Raw genomic sequence first — 25802 nt, forward strand, 5'->3', positions numbered from 1 at the left:
TTCAGTTCACAGTTTATGCTGAAAATGAAAAGAAGGGAAAAAAGAAGGGAACAACAAAAAATGCAAATATGTCACAATGGAAAATAACGCGGAGTTCAGACGTGCTGGGATCTCCTGCAACATGAAATATCTGCTAGAGACGTATTTCCAAACTGATAAAAAAAAAAGTCATCTAATCGTTTGTTACCCAATATTTTTGGAAACATGAACTTTTATAGTTAGAGATTTCCATGGAAAGTGCTGCGAAAATAACTGCCCTGAAATGAAACAGTTTAAGCTGTTCCAGATTTTGTCCGTATTGGGGAAATTCCTTTGCAGCATCTTACATCTAGATAAGAGGAACTGAACTGCAGTTGCAGACATCAAATAACTGGAAGTTTCTTGCTTAACTTTGGTCCCTCTGAGAATTCTCCCTTTGCAGATCATGCCTCAGTGCTAAACCTCCCCTGAGCAGCAGGCAGTGATAATCTTTTCAAATGGCAGTAACATTTGGAATTTGCTGTGATATGAATAAATTCTAAGTTAACTTAATTGTCCAGGACACATTGCAAGATAAAAAAATCAATGCCCTTTTGAACATTCTGTCATTTTTAGCTGATGTACAAGGGGGAATTAAATGACCTGAGTGCAAACTAAATGTGAGAGAAACCCAGCACTAAATCTAACCTAAAGAAATAACCCGTGGAAATAAGCACAGTAGAATGGGAAAAAGGAACTCCAAACACAAATAATGCTGCTGTGCCAAGACACATAAAAAACAATCAGCAAATGAACACTGAAATGAATTAAAAGAAATATCAGGTAGAAAAATAATAAACATGCAAAAATCTCTGCTGAGTTATTTTAATATTTCTACACAGTAGTCTGCTTTCTTTAAAAATAAGTAGACGTAATGTTTGCCGTTGAAATCAGTAACAGCAGTCGATAGGGAAAATAGTCAACATGAACAAATGCCTCCTCCTATTGCATTTGTTTGGCTTGGCAACCATTACTTGGTTACCACTGGTGAAGAGTCCAAACTTACCTTCACATTCACCTCTCCTGTTCATCTGGTACCCACTGTCACAATATTCACATCTATACGAGCCAAGAGTATTTACACAGAAACCGTCCCCACAAGTATGAGGTCGTGAACATTCATCAAAATCTGCAGAGATGAAGAAGAGACATTATGAGAAACTCTGCTCCACCATGAAATAAACAAATGCTTGCATCACCCCGAAACTCTGCTATAAATAAACATTAATAAGCAAGCTTAGATTTTCAAGCCGCTTTTTTTCCCCCCCAAAACAGATCAGTAGGAGAACCCACTCAAATACTCTCCACATTATCTGGTGAGAGACAGTTAAAATACTTCCTGACACCAGCCCTGTATCAATGACACTGAGGGAAAAAGGTGAAAGGAGATTTCAGTGAGGTTTAGATAGGTTTCTTGATTCATTTTTGCATTTCTTTTTTCTTTCTTTCGTTCTTTTCATTTTGAATTTTTTTTGTGAAGGAGAGCAACAATTACCAACGCAGTCAGTTCCATCTTCACTGGCCATGAATCCAGCTTGGCAAATACATAGGAAACTTCCTTCAGTATTTTCACAGCGTCCAAGGGAACAGAGATGAGGTGTCTGATTACACTCATTAATATCTATAAAAGAAATAAAAAATGTAAGACTGCAGGAATAACATATTTAGTTGTGATTCAGATGACTCTGATATGTGATGCTTTTGAAAAGACTGTCTTGTAATTACTTTAACTATTAGAAAAGATGCACTGAATGGTATTGGTTGGAAAAAAAATACTCTTATTGGCTTAGACTATATGACTTCAGGCATTGGCCTGAAGAATGTGACATGATTGCTATTCAAATCACTGCACTGAGTGTGAGCGGAACACAAGCTGCAAGCATAGAACATTAGTATAATTCAGATAAAATGGGAGGATTTTAAGTTGCCATCTGGCTACATGTGTGCATGAGAATTATTTTTTAAATATGATAGTTGCACGTGATAGCATACACGTATCACTGTGCAGATACTGGATTTCTGGTAGCATGGTAGACAATCTGGAAACATGATGTAATAAGGTCTTCCTGATCCAAGTTAAAGAGAAAACAACATTCTATGAGTTGAGGAAAGATACCGATTCAGCTGCTTCCAGACCTGAAATGACTCATTCAGAACCAGCCTGGACTCCTCCTCATTCTCATCAAAGCTTCCTGTTCCACAACTTAGTAGCTTTGAGGGGACAAAGGCCTCGCTTATAGATTACTAATGTGCTTTTGGGATGCCTACAGAATTCCTTCTCTTTTTCTGCAAGTGGTTGGAAAGGAAGGGCCAAACAAAAACGACCGGATTTAGTCCAGATGCAAAAGCTGGTTGTTTGTCAAACCATTCTGAGAAACAGGCACTACTTTGGCTGTTCCTTCTCTGAACAGAAGCATGTTTTTTCCTAGCAGTTTGATGATTTTAGATACTTGATTCAAAACTGAGAAGAGTTCTTCTCTCATCTCACAAAGGAAAGTCTTTCATTCAACTTTAATTAAATTTACATTCAGTTCTGAGTGGTGAAAAGCTGTATCAGAGAGAAGCTGGCAAACTTCATTTGACATACAAGAACCAGTTTGTGTGTAGTGTGGAAGCATTTGGTAGAGGAAGCAGCTCCTGACTGCTCTGTATCATATCCCTCCTGATTGGACTCTACATTTCAAACATTTCATAACATGATTATTTTAGATTTTCAAAAACATGCATTCATACCAGAGCATTTTGTCTGCTGATCATTAAGTCTGTATCCCTCGTAGCAGATGCAGGTATATCCCACAGGCAAATTAACGCAGTGTCCTGCTCCACAGATATCAGGATTAACTGTACACTCGTTGATTTCTAAGCAAACAAAACAAAACTTCAAATTAAACTCTGCCATAAAGTTGTTTAAATACACAATATTCTGTAATCCAAGAAAAAAAATGGCATGAGAGCAACCATAAATCAAGCTTTTAAGTCCTGAGCTTCAGAAATAGATAATTTATCTGGTAGATAAAGAAACCATCCTGGCTTATCCTATTAATGTAGTTTCATGTCTCATCCAAGATCTATAACTGGAAATAAAATCACATGACAAGAATACAAGAAAAAAATATACAATTTAATCCTTATAAAAAAGGTTAAGAAAATGCCCGTGGTGGGTTCCTGACGGTTTTATTTTTCCTACATAATATAGACCTGTTACCAGCTTGGATATCTTTGTAAAATAAGGATATTCAGAAATGGGCAGCACTGGATGCTCAACCCTTTGAGTCAATTCAGAAATTCTCTGAGCATACACGCTACTGTAAAGAATACTAATTAATATATTGTAGTGGTAACTTCTTATAAAAGGAGCTATAATCTGCAAAAGAAGAATCATTCATTCAGACTATTCAGGAACAAGTCACATTTAAATTTAACTAAATCTGAAAGTGCAGAATTGAGATGTTAATCACCTCAACCAACAAGATTTTATCTTGCAAATCTTACCTCATTTGCAATTTACTATCTCTTAAATATATGAATAGCAGTTGGAACTGTATCTGAACAGATTATTTAATAATTATTACACTATGTAATGACCTACTTAATTTATTCCACAGCAATTTCTAGTTCCACTCATTTTCCTGAGGAAACAAACAACTCTGCCCACAGATTGAGGAAGGTTTAACTGGGGACATAATCATACCTCAAACAGCATGGTGATTCAGACCCTATATATATTATATATACAGCCTGAAAATCCATGCTGGCCATGTCTGAATAAATAAAAGCCATCTTTTAAAAGCTTTTAAATTTATTTATTTATTTGAATACTAAACCACATGCAATTCCACTTTGTGAATGCAAACTGGAAAACCACAAGGTATGTTTGGCTCTTACTACCATATCAGAGTATTTACACGGACACTGCAATTACTTCAAAGCCTGTGTTAATTCTGACATTGGCCAATCTGACACTGTAATGCCCTCATGTATACACAGTACATTGAGCTTTTTGCTTCCAAATTTATAGCAAGTGAAATTTCCACGGCCTTTGACAGATCAATGACTTGACAAGTTTCTGCTATGTAAGAAATAGTACTTGTACTTCTCTTGTTTTCAATTCCTGACACATGGGAGAAGAAAAGACAACTTTAATACATGAGAAAGGAAGAAAACCATTAAAAGATCACTTCAAAATAGATCCCAGAGTAACTCTGCACCTGCTTTTTATAAAACATGCCTATCTGCATCCCATGAAGTGCATACATCCCTCAAAGACCATGGCCATATGTAATCTGCAGTGAAGATATGTGAAGACTGTCTACAGAACTCACTTGTGGCCCCAAATCCTACAGGTGAGCAGTTTTTAAGTTAATGTTTAAAAATCATTGAAGAAAACGCAAAGCCCTGTATTTTGCTGTGTTATTACAGGATAATACATAGAGAATTTCCATCTTATCAGTCCCATTTTTAAACTTAAAAACATTCTATCTTACTAAATTTCTAGTTAAAAGCATCTTTCACTACCTTTCCTAATATAGCATTCATGGTAAAAGTAAACTTTTCAAAGAACACTTTATATATATAGCATATACTTAAAACACATTTTATGACCAATGAGATGATCTAATACCTTTGAAATCAATCTGGAAAGGGCTGACTGTGAAAATTTCCTTAAGAAAGATTTAATCTGTGAATAACCTGGCTTCTTGATAAGGACACTGGAGCTGTACATATTAGCTATAAAGAACCTGACATGAAGGTTTATTCTCTGCAAACACAAGACATTCATTTCTTAGGAGACAAAATTAGGGGTGAAAACAGAGCCAGTTCTTCACTGATAAGTCTTGAAAAAAGACTAGAGTGCTTGAAATTAAAAGAATATGGTTTTATCTCAAAGAACTAAGTACTAAGTTTTCTCCTTGGTAATCCCAGAGATAAAAGGTGCATTAAGACATAGCACTGACCTCAAAGAACTAAAGCAGAAAATGCAGAAGGAACACTTCCTTTCACTCTGAAAATATGGCATATTTACTGAGATGGCACGAGGCAAATTCTTCAACAAACTAGAAGGGTTACAGAGATTTGTCAATTTCCCATAGATAATCAAGTTCCATGACTTGTACATACAGTAACAAGACTCGGCACATACTGCTAGCCTTTGGGAAGACATTCAGAAGGAGAAGTGGAAGCATTTCACAAGGCAATATAGGTAATGAGTAGGCAGATAGTCCAGATAATACGTAAATGCAAATGCTGATGTAATGGTTGCCAGGAAAAATATTAATATATAATCACAACATTTACTACAGAATGCACAACATTCTGCAAGAAGGAAAATCCTAGAATTCCCCACAAGCCTTGGTGGGTTAAACCAACTGTTAAACAACTAGAATCAGTTATTCCTAATGCAAGTACTTAGGTCTCTCCAAAAGTAATGCCTCCTATTTATTCCAGTGGAAACTACAACAGATACAAAGAGCACAGCAACAAAATCTGATAGAGCACAGCTGCAGCTACAGATCACTTCTTTCCAAGGGTCACCACCATTAGCCATGCATTTTCACCAGCAGTGATCAAGAGCCTGCATGCTGCACTCATAAAAATCTGAATCAGTGGAGGTGACCCACTGCTCACAACTGCTATGATGACACAGTTTCTAGGAAAATGTTGCCCATGCAGTCCATTTTCCACCTTTCATCGGCCCAAGCAGATGGAAGTCAGAATGTGCCAAACCTTGACTATGAGATGGGTGTGTAGGACAGTCCAGTCAAGACTGGCAACGTGCTCCACTGTTTTCATGCTGGTATGAGGCCTGGCATTATTGTGCTGCAGAAGAAAGGTTGTCTTTTTCTCTGGTCTGACTCTACAAGTCTGAGTCTTTACCTTAGTCAGTATCAAATGTAGTGGTCAGAATTATTTGTTCAGGTTCCAGGAAACCCAGAAGAATCACTCCTTTCCTAACCCAAAATACAGTGCACATCTCTTTACATGCTGAGGGCTGCCTCTGTAACTTTTTCTTCAGTGGGGTATTCACATGTCACTACTCCACAGTCACGGTGGTGACACCATGTCTTGTCACTGGTAATGATGCAGTCGACCCTGGAAACTGTCACCTTCAGCCTCGGTTCAGTAGGTCTTGACAAATTCGAATATGGTGTTCTTTCTGTTCCTGTGTGAGCATTTGTGGGATCCACTTGGTGCAAACTTCGCAATATTCCAATGTTGCCACCACTGTTTCCAATGCATTGAAGCTGGTGTTCAGCTCAATATTCAATTTCCAGCTCATAATCTGCCAAGTTGCAACAATGAGATGATCCAGATGCTATTTTGTGGTGTGACAAGTTGCGCAAGGCCATCCAGATTGTAGCTCATCTTTCACATCGCCATCACCAGTGCTGAAATGCACCACCCACTGCCTCAGGATGTTAACATCCACTGTTTGGTTTCCGGAAGTATTCAGCAAGCACTGATGAACGTCACTGAGGGTCATTTTTTCTACATGGAGGAATTCAATGACAAGCCTTTGCTTTCCATGCACTTCCATGTCAGACTGCCCCTTTGCTGCAATCTGTCTTGTGGCAACAAAATGGAACATTGACAGGAAGGTTCAGCCTCTACTACCATACCACCAACATCCATCTCTGACATCATGGACAAACACAGTAAGATAGGAGGCATCACTTTCAGAGGAGCCCTTGTATATTACAATGAGAGGAATGGTCAAAATTTCTCGCCTTCAGATAACTCACTGTGCGTTTAGATAATGATAAAATAGGAGCTTAAGAGACACAGTGATAAAGTAGTAATACAAAGACTGCAAGGCATGCTGAAACAGATCAGCAAGCTCTTATCCAACTATATAGTTCAATCAACATATCCATGAAAATAGCTACCTAAGAGCTAAAATTGGGCTGAATGCTAGAGCATGAAGGAAAGTTCACAGATTTGGAGCAAAGAGATACTAAGATCAGTTCCACAGTATATCTGACCAAATGAAATTGAACAATTTTCCCACAGGTGCTCCAGAACTAACACTGTAAGAGGTACTGATATAGAAACATGGAATCACTTTTAACATATGCCACAAAAACAGCATTATAAAATAAAAATTATGCACAGAGTAAGAAATGGTTGAGAAAAATCCTACAGTTATACATGTTGTAAGTGAACTGTGACAAAATCGGCTTCCATCCACACATGTAACACAAAAAAATCTGGGAATTTCCACAGGTTTTTTCTTAAACTGTAAAAATTGTAGATGGTTTTTTTTCCTGGCTAATCACCATTTGAATATTAAAACGTAGTGAACTTCTGCAGGACAGTGTTTGCTGCACAGACAAGACCGAAGATGTGAAAAGAAGACTCACTCATACAACCTCCATGTATGGAAAAAAATGAGTGCAGAGAGAAAGGAAAAGATGGAAGTTTGAAAGAACAGCCCATGATTTGCTTGCTTCTCAGTTCTTGCAAGATAACATTGGAAATAGTCCCCTTCAGTTTCAAAGAGATAGGGTCTTTTGTAATCCACTTTAACTGTGAGATTTTCTGTCTCAGGTATCTAAAATGGTTTCTGATGCTTTCTAACAGCTGCCGTCTATGCCAAGGTGCAAAATGGGGATAACAACATGGGTTTTAGTTCACGTATAATCCTTAAAGATAGAGCAATATAATCCTGCTCTATCACTGCCAAAAAAGTCACTTCTACCACAGTTTTCCAGAAGGAACACAGCCTGTGGATGAAAACTCACCATCCATCATCACATCTGGAATCTGGCAAAATCTGTCTTGCTGTTTCTGTCTTGATTTGGAATTTTAGTCCACAAACCTTGATTTAGTTAGCTCGCAATATAATGTGATGCTGCTCCTCAGCTTTTCTTTCACTCACACCACTCAATACCTTCAGTGGTATCTAATGTTAGTCATACTCTCTACCTGCAGAGGCTTCTTTGTGGTCTCGAAGAGGGGAAAAAAAATAAAAGCATACGCTACCTCAGTCTCACTTCCTTCCCTTTCATACATTCAGCTTCTACCACTGGACAACGTAACACTAAACTTTACTAGTCCACTGCCTCCTCTATCTGGTTGCTGCTGAGTACTCTTCTGACAGCAAAGCTTACATCAGGATGTTCCTCCTGTCACTTTGAGAACGCTTCACCTCCATCAGCCTGGTTAGTCTGTAGAGCTCAGACAGGACACACACAAGACTGAACCATACCTGTTCTGCTTGATACTATTTACTTCACTGACTGTACAGTCTTATTTTCTGAGCTGTGGTAGTGCCTAGAAACTCAGTTATAAATCACAATCCTGGGAGGGCCCATTCCAGGCTCTCGTGACAGCACCCTAAATTCCTGTAGGGTTTTTTTTGTACTTTTTCTTCCCACCTCTCCATAGAGTACTTCTTTCTGTTCTACAGCAATACTGTCTTGGTTATTCTGAACTAATGTGGAACAAGTTACTGTGTTAGGAATTCAGTCATTTCTTAACTTATTTTAGTACGTAAAAGGAAGCACAATACCTGTAACTTGAGTAGGTGCAATTACTTGACTTGCACTCGAAGTAGAGACTTCAGGAGCAACTTCAACAGGCAGAGGAGGAGATGTTTTCTCAATCACTACTGTGTGACATGGAATGGAAATCAATCATATATAAAAACAAACAAACCACCCCTAAATCCCCACACCATCCACACATGATACTGAACTAGCCAGGTACTATGAGGCTTTTCACTAGTTTATTCTGCTTAGATCTGGAGTAGAAAAAATAGTATAATTGGGTAGCCATCATTCTACCACTTTAGCATTTCTGAAAAAAACCTGAGGTGCTGAAGAAAGCAACAACATTAAAACTTCTGCATTTGAAGTTCTGCATAGTTCTATAAGAAGGCACTTAAATAAAGTTTCCTCTTGTGTGGGTTGTAAGGCTTTAACTCTGCTGAACTTCAAATTCTCACATAAACACTCCAGGATATCACTTTTGTCCGCAGGGTACCTTTGTTTCACATGACTTGTGTAGCACCCAAACAATGCCAACCTCTCAATTTATCCCAATTCAGCTTCCATTCTTATTTTGTTGTCTTTTTCTCCCCACACTGTTTCCGCTCATGGAAAAATTGCTTAATAAGTTGCAGTCATTTTTCATTACTCTGTTACCACTGCTATTCTCCCCATTCTTTGAAGAGTCTCAAGTACTCTCTCACTAAAAGACAAGTTACCTGGAAACTGTGGATGCAGGTTAATTGTTGAAATTCCAGGAGAAAGCTGAGGCTGTCCAGGCTCTAGGATTTGCTTTTCTTGATCAAGTGAAACTAATTCCTAAAAGAATAATTAGACATTTACTTTCTGAAAACACTGTCATAATTCAGCTATCGTAAGAAACTACGAAGTCCTGGATTGAGAAACTGCTAATATTTTCTCATGAGAGGTTTTAGATAGCAGGTCATTAATCCTCACCAAAATAGACACGAAAGAACAAGGAATACTGTTTTTTAAACTATGGCATACAATTTAACATTGGTTTTATTTAAAGGAGCCGTTTCACAGAGATTCTAATCCTATCTTTGGCTTTGTCACTCCATAGTTCTCCTATCTTCTGATCTTTAGTTGCCTAAAAAACAGTATTTAATTGCAACTCAGCATCACACAAAAGTATATACAGTCACAACTGTAAATCTTTGACGACTGTGAAAAGTTCTCTCTTAGCTATTGCTCTGAACATCATGCTTTCATGTTGGATGCTTGTAAGCCTTTAGGAAAAAGGTATGAAGCACAGCTGCAGTTATTCACAATGGATCCTGGGATCTTTGGTAGAGATGACCTAGAACTTCCAGAATGGAGGACTTAAAACAGGTAAGCACCTGTTCTCCACTGCGTATATTTTGATTTTTTAAAAAAACTATGCAACTGAAGTAGGTACTAATGAGTCTCTCAGGCAGGCATCAGAAACAGCCCTCACAGCTTCCTACTGTTTGCCCCCAGCTCATTTTCTGTAGCTGTCATTATCAGTGTTTCTTTTTCGTACAGCCTGCAGTTTTCAAGATCTTTCTTAAAATAGAGACTCCATGACTGGACAGAACAAGACAGCACCAGCCCCTTTACCAACACCAAGGGGAGGCTAAAGTCATTTATTTCCTATACTTCTCTGTCTGCCTTTTTGTCCACAGAGAGCTGCTTGTTCCTCGCAAAGCCTAAATCCTCCTCAGAGTTACTGTACCACAGTTTGTACACACGACCTGCATTTTAATTCCTAGACATATTACATAATGTTTTACCTGATCAGGGGCTGCAGTTGCCACTAAAACCAGAAAGAAAAAAAAGAAAATTAATCAATCATAACACCAACTTGCAAATTCAATTTTAAACTGCTATCACATTTGAAGATGGTTCTCACCATTGCAGAAAGCTTTCAGACTCTTTCCTTATTCCAAATTGTGAAAACCTGAAGTAGTGTTCCCCAAAACAAACATAAAAGCTAACCTGAAGCCATAAAAGATTCTGGGCACGAACCAATGCTTGTAATTATTTACTTAATATTCAGCCTTCTTACAGGTTTCTATTTTCCTCTTTCCCCTCAAAACAATTCAAGGAACTCATTTGTTATTTACTCACTGACTAAACTCTTAAAATTCCTCAAGGAATATCAACACCTGTAATTTTTTAAAGGTTAAATTAACACCGTTATCATTTTTCACAGGAGAAAAGATAAAACCTATCTCTCCTTGCACTTCAGTTTCTTCAGCATTAGCAGGGGAGGCTGATCAGTGGACCTGGAAGGCCTGCTACTCAAATCTCAAAAATTCAAAACCTGAACATAACCCAAAATGGAATATGAAATTCAACGTGTCATTGCTGACTTATGACAATCATTTGTGAAAGTGGTTTTGGGCTTTTACTTCTTAAATTATTTTTAAAACTAACACTTCTCTTTTCATCAGATTCTGCGTTTCAAGATTTACCAGAACGTGGCAATTCTTCTCATCACTAAATTGATCTGTCAGGAAACCATATACCGCATTTTAACAGAGAAAGACCCAAAGGCACATCTGAGATTATACAATCCTGCACAGACTACAAGTAAATTCAGATCATTTATTTTCTCACCAGATTCAGTTTAGCTCCCTTTTTTTTCCCCCCCCAAAAGCAAAACCGGAGCATTGATTCTAACAGGAAAGCAAGTCCTCTTGGATAGAACTCTGCAAAACCAACTGAATTAAATTCTTTCTAGTAATGGCCAGACATACAGATAAGTAGCTCCTGCTTGGGAATAACTTATTATGCACTCTGTATCAGCAGAAGGTTTTTCAAATTTGTTGGCTATGTGTTGGCAGCAGCGCTGCTTTCTGTATTTCTTTGTTTCTGTCTTTGTTTCAAACTCGGGGCAATTGCAGTTTCTAGAAGTTCTTAGCAGAGCTTGTAGAAAACCACAAAGAGTCTGCAAGAAATGTAAGTAAGGGAATCAGCTACCCATTAAACAGTCTACAGTGTTCAGGATGAGAGAGTGCACAGCTGAGGGGGATGATACATGACCACAGGCTGGTAAGGCATGCCCACATAAGGTGGTGCTATCCCACAGGAGACACTGATGAGCCCTTCACCCTGCCACCCAAATACTAGTGAATCAGAGCCCGAGCTGAGTCCTTTGTTACATTTTAGAGATGATAAACATCTTTATACATCATACATTTGCTATTTCTTATCATAAACACTAATCAGACCAAAGCAACTTCTCTCTCTCCATAACGTTCTCAGCATATGCTGGGAGCTATACATAACTCCAGAAATCAATCACGTAACACAAATCACCTATTACACTGAACGATCTGCCTTGGGAAGTGACTTCTTTACCCTGTGTCGCACACAGCTACTGTGCAAAGAAACACACCACTGAAGACGCATGCACAGAAAAATAGTAAGACTGAATTTTCCCACTCTCACCTTCTTGCACAGCCATGTCAGGCTCACTTTTCTGTGAGAAGGTCAGTGCCTCCACGGGCTCTTCCTTTGCTGGGAGAGGTGGAGGAGAAGTACCTTTAGCAACAGGCTGAGTAATCGGGGTCTTGCCAATGACAGGTGGCTGTACTCTAACTGCAGGGTGATGATATAGCTTGTTTCTGTGAGGGCCAGAAACCGTATAACCCATTCCACCAGGGCAGATTTCCTTAAAAGCAGCTAGATTTGGGATGGGAAAATATTCCTTTTAGGAGTCTAAAAGTGCAATATGTTGACATAGTGGAAAACATAATGAAAACCACTAATAAATTTAATCTGCTACCGTATACACATTTTTATTTCAAAAAATATTTAAAGAGAAACTATGCATTGCATACTAATATTACTGAACGCTCTCCCAAAAGCATGTTCTGGATGTTTATTCCTATGTTTCCACTACAGTTTAACACCTTCCCTCAGTTATGTTTAATCCACCACTATGATCTAACAAGACAATTTTTTAAATTAAGTCTCTCCAAACAGTACATTGAGTGCAAATTTAAATATGCAAATTGTCATTATCGTAAGGAATTAAAATTACTACTTTTGTCACTCCTTTTTTGCAGAAACTAAGGAAAAAAATGTCTCACCATCCCTGTACTAAAGGAACAGAAGAGAATCAATCTAAAACACTATCCCATGTGATACCCATTAGAGATCTCACACCAGCCCTGATGCAAATTCTACTGAACTGAATGAGTCCTCCCAGGGATCTCACTGGGCTGGAGAAAAACAAGATGAGGATCACCAACAAAAAAAAGCAAAACCAATCCACAACTGGAAGAGAGTGGCAATGATCTCATTTAGAAGGCTGTCATATTGAAAGGTAATGAAAGTTAGGCAGCAGCACTTGCTCTGATCTGTGCAGCTGTTCTACATGAGCATCAGATTTTGCAGTCCTAGTGGAAGGCTTTGTTCCCATCAAAGTAACAGCTATGCTCCTGTCACAGACAGAAGGCCTTTCAGGAGTCTTTTTAAAGGGTCCTGCTTCACTGTTCTCATTGCTCTAGGTAAAGCCCACGTCAGGATGAAACACCACAGATGTAGTCTTCCAAGTGCCTGATGTGATTTCTTACAGTTTCTTAAGAGATGCATGGAGTGGGACATTGGTAGCTTCACAAATACTGTTTTGAAAATGCACTGGAGTTAAAAAAGAAATTAGTGTTTAAAATAAAAACACAAAATACTTGCTATGGATACTTCACAAATGAAGTATTTGAATTATATATTATTAAGTTAGAGATTTTTGACTACAAATGCTATCCTTCTTGCAGTGGATACAGAAGGTGCATTAGTAATACAGAAAGATGAAGTGTGAAACTGATTAAATTAAGTGGATTCAATACAATGAAGTACTTTTTGTTGGGGAAACAATGCAAAATTTTGACAGAAGAACACCCAATTGAGGGTTAGAACTCTGGTCAAAGAAGGAAGACAGACAATCTGAAACTCATCCCTACAGATGCAGATGTAGGAAATCTTCATTTGGGTCACATTTTCTCAAATGCAGAATGGAAAGGTGAACCGATTCTTACATAGCTCTTAAAAGTGCTCTCAACACCAGCACATACAAATCTGGCCACTCTCAGTCTCTCAGAGCTGGTCTACCCCATACAAGCATTTTAAAAGATATCAGAGAGAAAGAGATGATGACTTTTAAATGCAGTGACTCTTACAGTAACATGGGATGCTGCAGTAAATACATTACCCCATTCTGGAACACCCCACTTTCACACATTTTTCACTGAAAACTCTGAAAGATCATTATGAATTTAACCTGTTATAGAAAGGAACATGTTTTTAAATAATGAAAATTGCCATGAAATGGGGAAAGTGTTTCCCACATAGCTAATCAGAACTTCCTAATCACGGACTTTCTCCCAAGTCTTTTCATTAAGAATAATCATTAAAAGATCAACTGCAAACAATATTATTAAGTGATGTATTTTTATGACAAGAAAGCAGTCACTTTTGTAAAGCAATACACATTCTCTGCTCCAGAATATATGGTGTTAGGCATGAAGCCTCATGCAATATTCTTATGAAGCGTTTACAGTAACATTGCTAGTCACCTGATGAATTCATTTTGCTGCATTTAAAGGTTATAAGAAATATAATATATCTATCTGAAATGAAACTGGAACTCAAAATCACATTGATCAAACCAGTAACTTAATAATGGGAAATAATGGCTTTAAATATCAATTGAAATATTCAAAAATTGTGGTTACTTCTATTTCATATGCCCAGCTTAAAGAAGTAAGGAACCTGTTACTTTCATCACACCTCTGTTAGCTGTGCATTTCCCAAAACCATTAGTTACTTTTCAAAATCTGAATCCTTATGCAGTATTCCAGACAAATACATGACTTGTATTATAACAGTGACATCTTCAGCAGCAGATTTGGTATGAAGAGTAAATTACACTGCAAATCTCTGTGTTGAAATACTGATCAGGATGGACATCTATATGTGACATAATAAGTGATGTTCAGTGATGCTTTTAAAGCATCACATTTATTTGACCATACACTTTGACAAAACTTTATACCAATTTTTACCAGACTCCAACTTTAGTCAGTTAAGTTTTAGGCAAAGACAGAGAACAGAACTCTGAAGCAGTGGCCAGCATTTGTAGCTATCAAACACTGTCATCCTTTAACCTGTGCCTTTAAGAAGCAGTACATAAGTATTCTACCACCACACTTGTAGAATAGTCCTAATTTACTGGCAGAAACTTATGGTTTATTTTTAAATCAATTATTGGATTACTATTATTTTATTTTTAAAGGCATGTGTAACAAAGTTGTTGTAATTTCAACAAGTGGTTCTTACCTGTTCCTGGAAGGGGGCACTTCTCACAGTTCGGGCCCCAGGCTTTTCCAACACTGCAACAGCAAAGCTGCTTGCTGAGCTGCACAGAAAGAGGATGCATGCATTGCTTTCCTGCACTAACAAACCGGTAGCAGGGTCCTTTTTCCTCAGCAACCATAGGACTATCAGCTGCAATGGAAGTGGAAGAGAAGATGGTACTGTTCACTGTTGCCAATGTATGTCCAATCTACATGGCTGCCACATCTGTTGCTTTTTTTTTTGGTGCTCCATAATTCAATGACTTGTACATGTATAAAAACAGTATTTTACATTGTTCCTGTCTTGTTTTTCAGCTTCCAATGTTGTAATGTTGGTGGCACTACCATCCAGCCTGACCTCATAGCATGTATTTTGTGTTTAGTCTTCAAGGCTAGAATGTTAACCAGGGGCTCTGTGCAGCATTCTATTGGGCACACTGTACATATATAATTTTGCACTGTACACTAAAACACTAGTTAAAATCTGCTTTTGTATCAAGCTTTGCCAGGGCAACACAGGAATGTAACTTACACTTTTAAGATATCAGAAGTTCTGAAAATTGTTCAAATTTACTTTTCATTACCACAGAAAAACCCACATCAGATTACTGAGATTATAAAGTAAAATGTCCATTCCTTTTGAAATTAAAAAAACGGAGCAAAATAAAAAGGATAAGAAGATATCTACACATTCTTCTGGTCATACCTTGAGGTTTAGATTTGAAGAAATTTTGTTTTATTGAACACTTATTAGCATTGAAATGAGCAATACCAATCATTTGACTTCACTATCTCCTCGTACTTAACCTGTTTGAACTGTTGCAATCCGTTTGCTTCAACCTGATTTTATTATACTTCACAAATCTAAGGCAACAATGTCTATAGCTGAGACTCGGAAAAATATACTGTTTTGCTCACATCAACCAACACTTTCTGTAGCAGTCTTCCATCCCTAAAAGCTGCAGTTCTTTTATAACATAGGGATTTCAAAACTCTCAAAGAAGAAAAGTGAGGTGTGGTGAGGAAGACATCATAAAGTCATAATGGAAACTACCTAGGCTAAAGCTGCAGAGGTGGAAGAGGAGAGCATAGGATACAGAGCTGACTTAGGCTGGGGAAATAATGTGAAAAAGAACAACACACTGGTGAGAAAGACTCAAAAGTGTATGAGGCTGAATCGGTCTTTTGAAGGCTTTGAGAAAGGAAAAAGAGGACAAGAATCTGGATGGCTGCTGGTAGAGTCCAGGAATTCCAGGAAAGAGACAGAAAAGAAGTGTGAGTGTTCAGAATGGCTAAATAAGCAAGCATGAAAAAAGGACAAGTACAGCTTGGAGCAGTAGGCATCACTTATATAAACTGTCATAATGAATTGCAATTAAGCATCTACTTCAATACTCAGATCGGCACTACTACTCACCTATGCATCTTGAAAGCGTAGCATCTGGCACAAATCCCATTTTGCAGGTACATCTGTAGCTGCCCATGGTATTCAAACACTCACCATTAGGGCACACTCCCTGTAACTGACATTCATTGATATCTGTGGAAAAATTGAAAATAATCAGATACTGAAACAGGACTGCATCCATAGGAACATAAGTTTGCAATAATTAACAATTGCTAAGACTTGTTTGATGAAGTTTGCCGTTACCAGGCTTGCTGCAACACCGTTACTTTCAGGTGTCAATGAATTAGTCACCAATGTCTCATGTATTCAGGCTTTTATCATACCTGGTATTGGATCTATAACTTCCTTACTCTTAGAATAGGACCTACTCTGACAATCATTTAGATAGCAGCTGTAACCAAGTCAGGCAAACTAGGATTTTATTCCAGGAGGCAGTAACAATGTATGTTTGCACCAAGAATGAAAATCTCAGAAAGCTAAGGAAAAGAAGGGACAGAAGCAAAGCAAGAATAAGCACAAACCCATAATTTATCTGTCCTGGCTCATCTTTGAGAAGAAAAGCAGAAGAGCGTTGAAATACATCTGCTTAAAAATGTTTATGCACATTAATCCTACACAAGATTTTTCTGCCCTAGCTCTAAGCTAGAAAAAAATCACCTACAATGCTATATAGACAAAATTTGAACACAAGCCTGATATTTCAGCCTGCTTCTTGGAAATCAGGTATTACTGATCATTAAAGTACATAGTAAAGTATATATCATATATTACCTTTCCTCTTAGTTTTTATAAACTCTTCTCATGTTTGATGATATTGTATGTTGCTGCTGGATTCAACATGATCAAAGACGATAAGAAATTTAATTTGTAAAATGTAACAGATGTTCTGGAGGTTTGGAAACCTACAGAAAGCATCTTGAAAATCTTTCACATTACTGCCTTCATCCTACTCCACAGGACTGACTGTCTGTCTCTCTGTGCATTACCATATGACTTAAATTCACAGCACAACTGAACAGAAGTAGCACATTCAGTGCTGATCTTATCCCTCAGCCCTTCCACTACTGTACCCAATCTAATCTTGACACTGACTTCACCTCTATGCATTTAGACACATATGACAAAGATTGATAATTTATATTCTATAACTTTGGATGAAATACGATGGAAACAAGATGAATTACAAAAGATCAGCTCTGCCTCAAAGGAATTTTTTAGTGAAATTCCCAGACTGTTTGACTTTCTGACCTCAGAGGGAGCAGACTACTGAAAAAGGAGAATGGTAAAAGAGCAGAAAAATCTCCTGGAGTACTCTAAAGACCTTTAACTACAGCAGTCTATGTTTTGACACATCCAGTCTTTGAGCAGGAAGGTATCCCATACAAGCACAGCAGTTTATGAATTTCACTTCACAGAAGATGTACTAAACTGGACTTGTTCTAATGCACTTGGAAAGTTTTAGACGGCTTCTTCAGTTGCTTAGTCTAATTAGGTTCACCATTATAACAGGGCTGAAAGAATCCACAGAGTGCCAACTGATTCCAAAAGGAAATACCATCACTGTTTCAATATCGTATTTACTGTGACTACTAAGGGGCATGAGTTAAACAAAACAATCCACAAACTAAATACATTCTTGAAACATCCCCAAATAGAAACATACTGACGCTGCTGTAAAGTTCTTAGGAAGAATGCATGTATTGTACTCTCTGTTTGCAACATATCAGGCTCAACAAGGAAGATATAGATATTATTATGAAATACTTACAAGCTAATATAAAGCAAATACTGAAACACTCAGAATCCACTGTTTAGTTTTCTACATACTGTGGAAACCTACTGGAGTTTTAGATCATAGAATGGCTTGGGTTGGAAGGGACCTTAAAGGCCATCCACAGTTTCAGCCCCCTGCTTTGGGGGTTTCTTACTACCTGCCAGCCTGTCCAGCTGTGCAAACTGCACTGGAATCAACTTGCTCAGGCAGCTAGAAAAAAAGTCTGTTTTAAGATTAAAAGACTTTTTTTTTAAAATCCATCTCTTTATATATATATGTATATACTTATATATATGTGTTTGTGGATTTTAAAAAAAATACATTTAAAACCTGTATTACAATGAGAATTCATTTGCCCCATTGCAAAAACTAGAGAAGAAGTTATTTAGAAGTCTGAATGATCTTTTGCTGTAGAGCACAGAATGAAGGCACATTTGTGAAGTGATTAGATCAAATACTCATCTACGAAGCAGAAATATTTTAAGGAGCTCCACGGCGCTACTATAAACCACACATACATAAACAGAAGATCCTAAAGACCAACTAAATATTCATGTTCAGGTCTCAAGGAAAACAGTGACAAAGTTCTACTGGTAAAAGTTAGTGAAAAAGAAAAAAGGTTATGTAAGGAGCTTTTTCACGCAGCACCTGGCATGGCTCTACCACAATCTGTCACAGTAGGTGCTGTTATACATAATTAAGGATCTGATAAAGTGTTGATTTTGTTGGAGTCGCTGCTTGGCAAAATGAACAATTGGCAAAACTCTATTGGCATCAATGACGCAATGTCATTTTGCACTGGCAGTCCTACCCTTCGCTGTTATTTAGTTTTATGCATGCCAAACAAATGGGACAGGTCCTTAACACTCAGCACTCCTAGATTAGGTGGTTCCTCTCCCTGAATGTTTGACAAGAAATGAAGGTTTTACTTTTATTATAGTGGCAGTGGAAGCCAAGTGCCATCCCGAAGTCTTTGTTGGTGACTCCACTCTCACATATCCATTCTAACATACAAAACTTTACCAGACTTGACAATGACGCTGCAGTAACATACAGATTAGCATAGAGTCCCAGCTCCTTCTATTCCCTCCTCCAAGCAAGCATCTTGATATTCAGTGAGGCCAGCTACCACGCTCTTTAGGAGAGGCAGGGCAGTCTTTAAGCAACCCAGATGATGCAAGTAAATCTGCTGTTGACCTATGCCACAATCTTCCACACTAACAGCTTAAAACTCTCTCAACAACAATTAGTGTTTGACACCTTTTTTTCATAGTTGCTTTGTAGGTCTACTAACTAACAAGTGAACCTGCTCTTAGAAAACACAATGCCTTAATGAAACACTGCCACTGGATTTCCAGGGGGAAGAAAGTAGCAGGCACTTCTTAACTAAACGCTTGCCTGTTCACATGACAAGTGTTAGTTTCATACTTAAAAACAAAACAAAAAAACACAAAATCAATCAGAAGCAAAGGAGGAAGATGGGAACAGTTTGAAGTGTTCTTCATTTACACAAGCATATGCTAACTTTGACTTAGTTATAAACAATGGTAATAATCATACAACATTTTTCTGAGTCTGAAAATAGTTTTATCTTCAAAAACTTTTACACGTCTTAGTAACTAGAGGATGGAAATGAATGGATAAGTAAAATATCAAACGGAAAATCTTCTTGGATTTAAAATAATGAAATACCATTCACTTTACTTGTTTGTGGCTTTTTTCTTGCTGATTTCTAAAAAGATTCAAGAGGAACTCAATCTTAAAGGAGCCACATTAAAAATATCCCCAAACACGAAAGTGTTCTGAAAGCACATCACCAGAATCCTATTCCACAAATAGTTAACAGATATAGATGAAGAACAGACCTGTTCATAGCCATAATCAATCACACACATTTGGAATTACATGTTGTGCACATTACAACAGTAAATTAAATTTCACTAGTCTAAGTGCATGCATCAAAAAACGCGTTCTTCTAATAACTGTGATTTAGGGAAGGACTGAATAATACAGGAGAATGCAAAAAAAAGAAAAAGTAACCTTTACTTGTTTACTTTTCTCCAAAAAGTTCTTCCTTGCTTAAAGATAAAAAAATAAAAGCCCTGTGGTTTTTCAACACCTCAGTCCATATTCTGAAGGTCAAGCTCTATTTCTCAAATATGTAATTAGAAGATTTATTTATTCAGCTCACACTCACTGCACATGGGGGAATAGTGACAATTGAGAAGAAAATACATGAAATGATACTGTAAAAGGAAAGCAGGCTAGAAAAGCAATCAAATTCTGTTCTGAAGTATTTAAAATAATAATAATAATTAAAAAACAAACAACAACAAAAAAAAGACATGATATAACAGGAAGTCTCCCTCTGGCTACTGTATAGATATTGTGTACGAAAGTGCACAACCCAGTAGAATTTCCCTCTCTCTCCTGTATGCCAGTGGATGGAAAAAATCTGTGCTGGAAGGGAGGAAATATTGCAGGAGGTATTACCTTCTCATTTTCTGCTTGCATTCCTAATTGCTACAATTGCTTCTAAAGTAGGTCAAAACACTCTTGGGGCTGTAACAGCTGTTCTTTGACACTACTTCAGCTCTTTACTGGAAATCTACATGCAGAATTCTCCTATCTTTCCTTGTGCAATGGCATGCCTAACTCATCTGCATTCAGGAAGTGAATCATTTCAGGTTCATTCCAGGATTAATGACACCATGATGTAGCCTGAGTATCCCTTCTCCAAGGATAACAAACCATACCAAGTGTAAACACCAAGTCCTAAGAAAAACTCCCGTGCCTACTTATACCCAGAGACTTGTCACTTACTGCTGAAACAATATTCTTTGCCTGGCTCCAGGAGGGCATGCTGAGTGTAGTGCAACATAAAGCTCCAGTAGCCTCCTTTATAATTTGCCCATTTTTTATTGAACTACTTGTCTTGGATTCTTCTGCAAGCAAAAATGAAAATGCTTCAAAGCTTAATAGCCTCTGACATATCAACACAGACTTTCGAGCCTGATGTCCACTATAGCCAAGTTAAATGTTGCAAAGGGATTAGTTCATCAGCAGAGAGCTGTTCTGCTGGAGACCAGCATACATAGCTGATGGTTGGAATATCAGCCCAGCAGTATTTCCCTTTGGCAGACTCCAGATGGAAGAGTATTTAGGAAAAGGACTTCACTGAGTTTTGGCTGTGTTAACCATTATAGCAGCTCTTTAGACCACCCAAACCCAGCTGGCCTAATGCAGAATCACAGGAAGCACTAAGGTGGTGTAAAGCTGTCTGCTCCCTCTTCAGCCTTGTAGCTTGTTTGGAGGAGCAAGGGCACTGTCTACCATTTTCAGATAGCAATAGAGGCCCATATTTGGTCACAGACTTAATGGAATTTGAAACATTCTTTCCTGCAGAACGAAATTCACTCTTTCATCTCCATGTTTAATGCACAGAAATTATGTTCATCAAAATCATCACAGCTTGAAGTATTTAATCACACTCAAACATTTGAGTTAAAAGCAAAATTCTAGAACTGGATGTCCATGTTTATTAATGCATTCTCGTCAAAGCAGTAATCATGTGAGAGTATGTGATTGAAATCTACAGCAATTGTTTTAAAGAAAACATTTTTGCATGAGAAAATACAGCCTGCAAGTTCAACAACCAACCAGAGGCTATTGCACAACTTTTGAACAACACAAATATAAACTGAGATAGTCTGTTTGGGTTTTTTGTTTGTTTGTTTTGTTTTGGGTGTTTTTTTGAAAGAAATCATTGCTGCCATTCATGTGAAGAATGCAGTCAACCTTCTTTTCAGGAGCACCGTAAACTTTTCAGATAACAGTATCAGCTACCAAAATAGCATTAAAAAAACCTCTACAACATTGAATTAAGACATTTAAAAATTTGAAAAAACAAAAGGCTGACAAACACTATGAAGTCATTTACTTTTAATTAATCTCCCTTTTGAAACAGAAGGCCTCATTTTTGTACAGTGCTTTTTCTACTTTACACACCTGGTACGTGACTTGGGTAAACAATGTCAACAAATCCACCTCAAAAGACAATGACAAGGTCAGGTTTTCAAAGTCATATTATATGCATAAAGAGAAGACATAATTTCTGTATTTGCAACTTTTAAGACTTTTTTTCAACTATGAAACACATTTCCCCTTTCCCAAATGCTGACTTGTCCTGTTTTTCTTTTAACTTAGCTCTGTAGGTAGGAAAATTCTGAACAGTGGTTTGAAAATAAGAAAAAAGAATCTAGTTCCTTCTACTAGTGTTCACAGAGAGCTAAAAGCTAAAGAAACCATTAGCTCTGGGTAAACATTTAACTTCAGATACAATTTTTCTTTTACTACAGAATTCAGAATAAAAGTGGGCTGAAATATCAAAGAAATGCAACTTGAGAGAAAAACTATTTTTGTAAATAAATTAAAAAAAAAAAAAAAATCAAGATGCAAAGCTTGTGCCATTAAGGAAAAAAAAAGTTCCACTCCACCTTTTCAAATGATCTTCAGTTGGATTTTATTTTTTTCTTCCCCCTTCCTTAGACTCAAGTGGTCACATAGATGACAGGTCGTAAAAACTAAATGCACTCTAGCTCCAGCTTGGACATCTTGATATCCAGCATGTTCCTATAAATACTGCACCAAGAAGGAGAACTTGTAGGAGCAAAAAGCCTACTCAGGACACCACAGACCTGACAGCTGCATTGAAATATTCAGACAAACTTGTGGCTAGGAAGGAGCCAACAAGTACTGCAGACTTTCTCACATCCTCTGTCACAAGTGTTGGGTGCCAGAGGACACAAGCAGTCATAACATCTGCAGTCCACATCTGATTCCAGGCCTAACCACTATGGAAAAGTAAATTTCTGAAGGGGGACCTCTACACTTAGCTCTGATATCAGGTTCCTAATTTTTTTCAAAACCTCTTGGAGGTATGAAGACTGGCCTTTGTTTAAAGAGATAAGTAATAAAACTGAATGGAAAACACCTATCTGCATTTGATGCAAAACAAACAACCTGCCTTGCAAAAAGAATCCCAGATTCTTAAGACATTTTGCTGCATTTAAGTACAGCAAACCATATAATTCAATTATATGCTGATTAGCATTTGTCAAAGTATTGGGTGACTTAATTAGCAATGACTGAGCAATTAGCCACTGAACGATAGTAATATCTGCCCAGATTTTCACGCTGTAAGGTCTTTGATATGTACAGTACCTCAAGCTACATACTAAGACTGGAATAATAACTTACAGGAAGTTCTAATCAGTTTCATAGGTGTACTTTAAATTTCCTTGGGAGGGTACTTGACTAAATGGTCTCCAAAAAGGCGCAATATTAAGGCATTTTTTATTCTCTTTACAGTCTTGAGTTACAACTGTATCCACTGACAGCTCAGAAAATACTGTTCCTGCTGTAACTTACATTGCAAAAAAACTCCAAAATATTCAATTTCAAGAAATATATAACATTCAGGGTATACTGCCTCTATTACCATTGTTTCAATAGTAATCTGATTCGTGAGAACAAGGTTAGGTAAAAGAAACAAACAACAAGGCTTGGCTGGCAATGAAACCCTTGCAAAATATTCCCTAAAAATTACAGGGAAAAAACAGTTTCTTATTCTAGGAAATGACCTACTGATTTCTGTGTGCTAACAGAGCAACAGCAGGAGAAATCAATCCAAATCATTTTGTGCTTCTGTGTGGAATTTACTGGAACACAAATTTGCAGAGCCAGACTTTTCAAACACATAATCAATGTCCAAACAATAACCCAGCCCAGTTTCTGGAGATACATTCATTTCACGATGCTATCATCATAAAATAACTTATTTGAAAGAAGTTTGTTGACTTAGTAACTAAGCAACAATAATTAGCATTTTTTAATGCTAAGCTCATTTAAGCAATAAAATTTACATATATGTAAAAGAGAGAAACTTTATTACTGTATTTTACAGACAAATGTAGAAAGGCAGAATGTACCTTCAAAACTTATTTTAGATCATGATGGAATCAAGGGAAAAAAAGCTTCAAGTCCCCAGTGTATATCACTGCAGAATTTGATCCAATAACACATAAGTACTAGTTCCTTTGAGTGATTTATATTGAATTTTAAGCAAATGAGGGCTTCTCAGTAAAGTTCAACTTGCTTCTTTGCTGAAAAACAACAAATATTCAGGTATTTTTCCAGTCCTTCCAGATAAGACTTTTAAAAGTGCTCTATTGGCACTCGTTAGTTTCCCGAAAAAGTAATCCAAATTGTTTTTACCAGCTGTTTTTTTCATCCTGTTTCAGTTTTCCAAGAAAACCATTAGCAGAAGAAGGAAATGGTAAGTATAATTCTAAACAGGGAACCAGAAAATAGGACTGTGTATGTATTTTGACCAAGAACTTTCAACTCTGATAAACTCTACTTTGTCTTCAGTGACAGCCTACAGGCATCTAGGCATGAACATGTAATAAATCATCCAATTGAAAAGATAATTACTGAGAGGAAAAAAAGCTTCCTTGATTGCGATTATACTAAGCTGTTCTAATTAACATACCCACAGATGGCTCTTTGTTGTCCTACATATACATCAGAGAGAAGAATGATTCATTACTTTAGCTCTCTCACTTGAAAAGAAAAAAAAATCAGGATCTGGTTATTAATCACGCTAATACCACACAGGCTTTGTAAACTAAGGAGGCTTTTGACTGCAAAACCAATGTAGAACAAATGGTTAATTAGGCTTTTAGGCTGGAGTTTTCAAAGGCAGTGAAAGTTGGATGACATCTAGGTGAAAACAGCACTCTCTTTAAGCTGCAGGCAAGGATTCAAAATTATATCCCCATTATTATTTGGTCTGGCAGTACTGGCCCTTTCTGAGCATGGGCACAGCATGCACGCCCTTTCAGCAAAGAATAATCTAATTAAAATGTATACTTGCATACGAACATGCTGTGCAGCTCCTTTCCAATTTAATTGTAACGGCTGTTACAAAAAAATGAGCGCTCCTTCGCCAGCAGCTTAAACATTTTTCTCTTCACAGTTACTGCTGTTGCTTCGCTCAAGTTCTTGAGACAGAGAGCTATTTCTTCATTAGCCCTGTTCTCTTTCAGAAAAGTGTGTCTGCTTCAGATAAACACAAAAAGGACACTTTTGCCTTTGAGAAGCACATGTTAATGGCCATTTCAGGACTGAAATATACCCTGCAAGGAAGTTCTTTCACAGATGAAGCTAGTTTTCCTGATGACTGCTCAAAGGTCAAAATCCTGACCCTCAGAGAAAAAAACGGTAATGTATTAATCCTGTATTTGCTTCATGGGCATTCCTTCTCTCTAGTCCTTCCTTATTTGTACCGCATTTCCAGAGCATGTTGGCGAGTAAATTACAGAGAAGCCACCCAAGTCTCCGTATTGCAAAGTGAGAAAGTTGTAGCAGTCACCACCTCTGCCCCTTTCAGAAAGTTAAGAAATTGCTCCCATCCTTAGTTAATCAACAGTCTCCTTCCTAGTGGGATTATCTGACTCCCACTCTCTGATTAAATTCTAAGTTTCCATGCATAACTACAATTATATTCAGAGTCTACCCCTTTTTTTCTTCCAGGATAATGATAGCAGAAATAAAACAAACTCTTTAAAGCCTAACATTTCTTGCAGCATTAGTTATATAGTACAAAAATGTGTCAGGATAAAACTAGCAAAACCCAGTAAAACAAACAATGCTTAGCCTACCAGGTACTGCTCTACTGCCACACACTACCATGGCAAGACTGAATTCCT

General features: G+C 37.5%; 1 protein-coding gene across 7 annotated transcripts in view; it reads right to left on the reverse strand.

Moving 5' to 3' along the window:
- The window catches only part of LTBP1 (latent transforming growth factor beta binding protein 1), a 164429-nt gene that overhangs the window by 47069 nt on the left and 91558 nt on the right, over positions 1-25802 (reverse strand). For 3 of the 7 annotated variants that reach the window (XM_015857695.2, XM_015857697.2, XM_015857698.2), the window contains exons 10-18: positions 16266-16388; positions 14832-14999; positions 11943-12176; positions 10280-10302; positions 9224-9323; positions 8528-8626; positions 2752-2877; positions 1514-1639; positions 1025-1147 (exon numbers count right to left, since the gene is read on the reverse strand). In XM_015857695.2, the coding sequence (XP_015713181.1) occupies positions 1025-1147; positions 1514-1639; positions 2752-2877; positions 8528-8626; positions 9224-9323; positions 10280-10302; positions 11943-12176; positions 14832-14999; positions 16266-16388 (1122 nt within the window). The remainder of the gene's footprint in view (positions 1-1024; positions 1148-1513; positions 1640-2751; positions 2878-8527; positions 8627-9223; positions 9324-10279; positions 10303-11942; positions 12177-14831; positions 15000-16265; positions 16389-25802) is intronic. The other 4 variants (XM_015857699.2, XM_015857701.1, XM_015857696.2 and 1 more) reach the window with 3 other exon arrangements.

Source organism: Coturnix japonica, chromosome 3, assembly GCF_001577835.2.
Source record: "Coturnix japonica isolate 7356 chromosome 3, Coturnix japonica 2.1, whole genome shotgun sequence".
Classification (NCBI taxonomy): domain Eukaryota; kingdom Metazoa; phylum Chordata; class Aves; order Galliformes; family Phasianidae; genus Coturnix; species Coturnix japonica.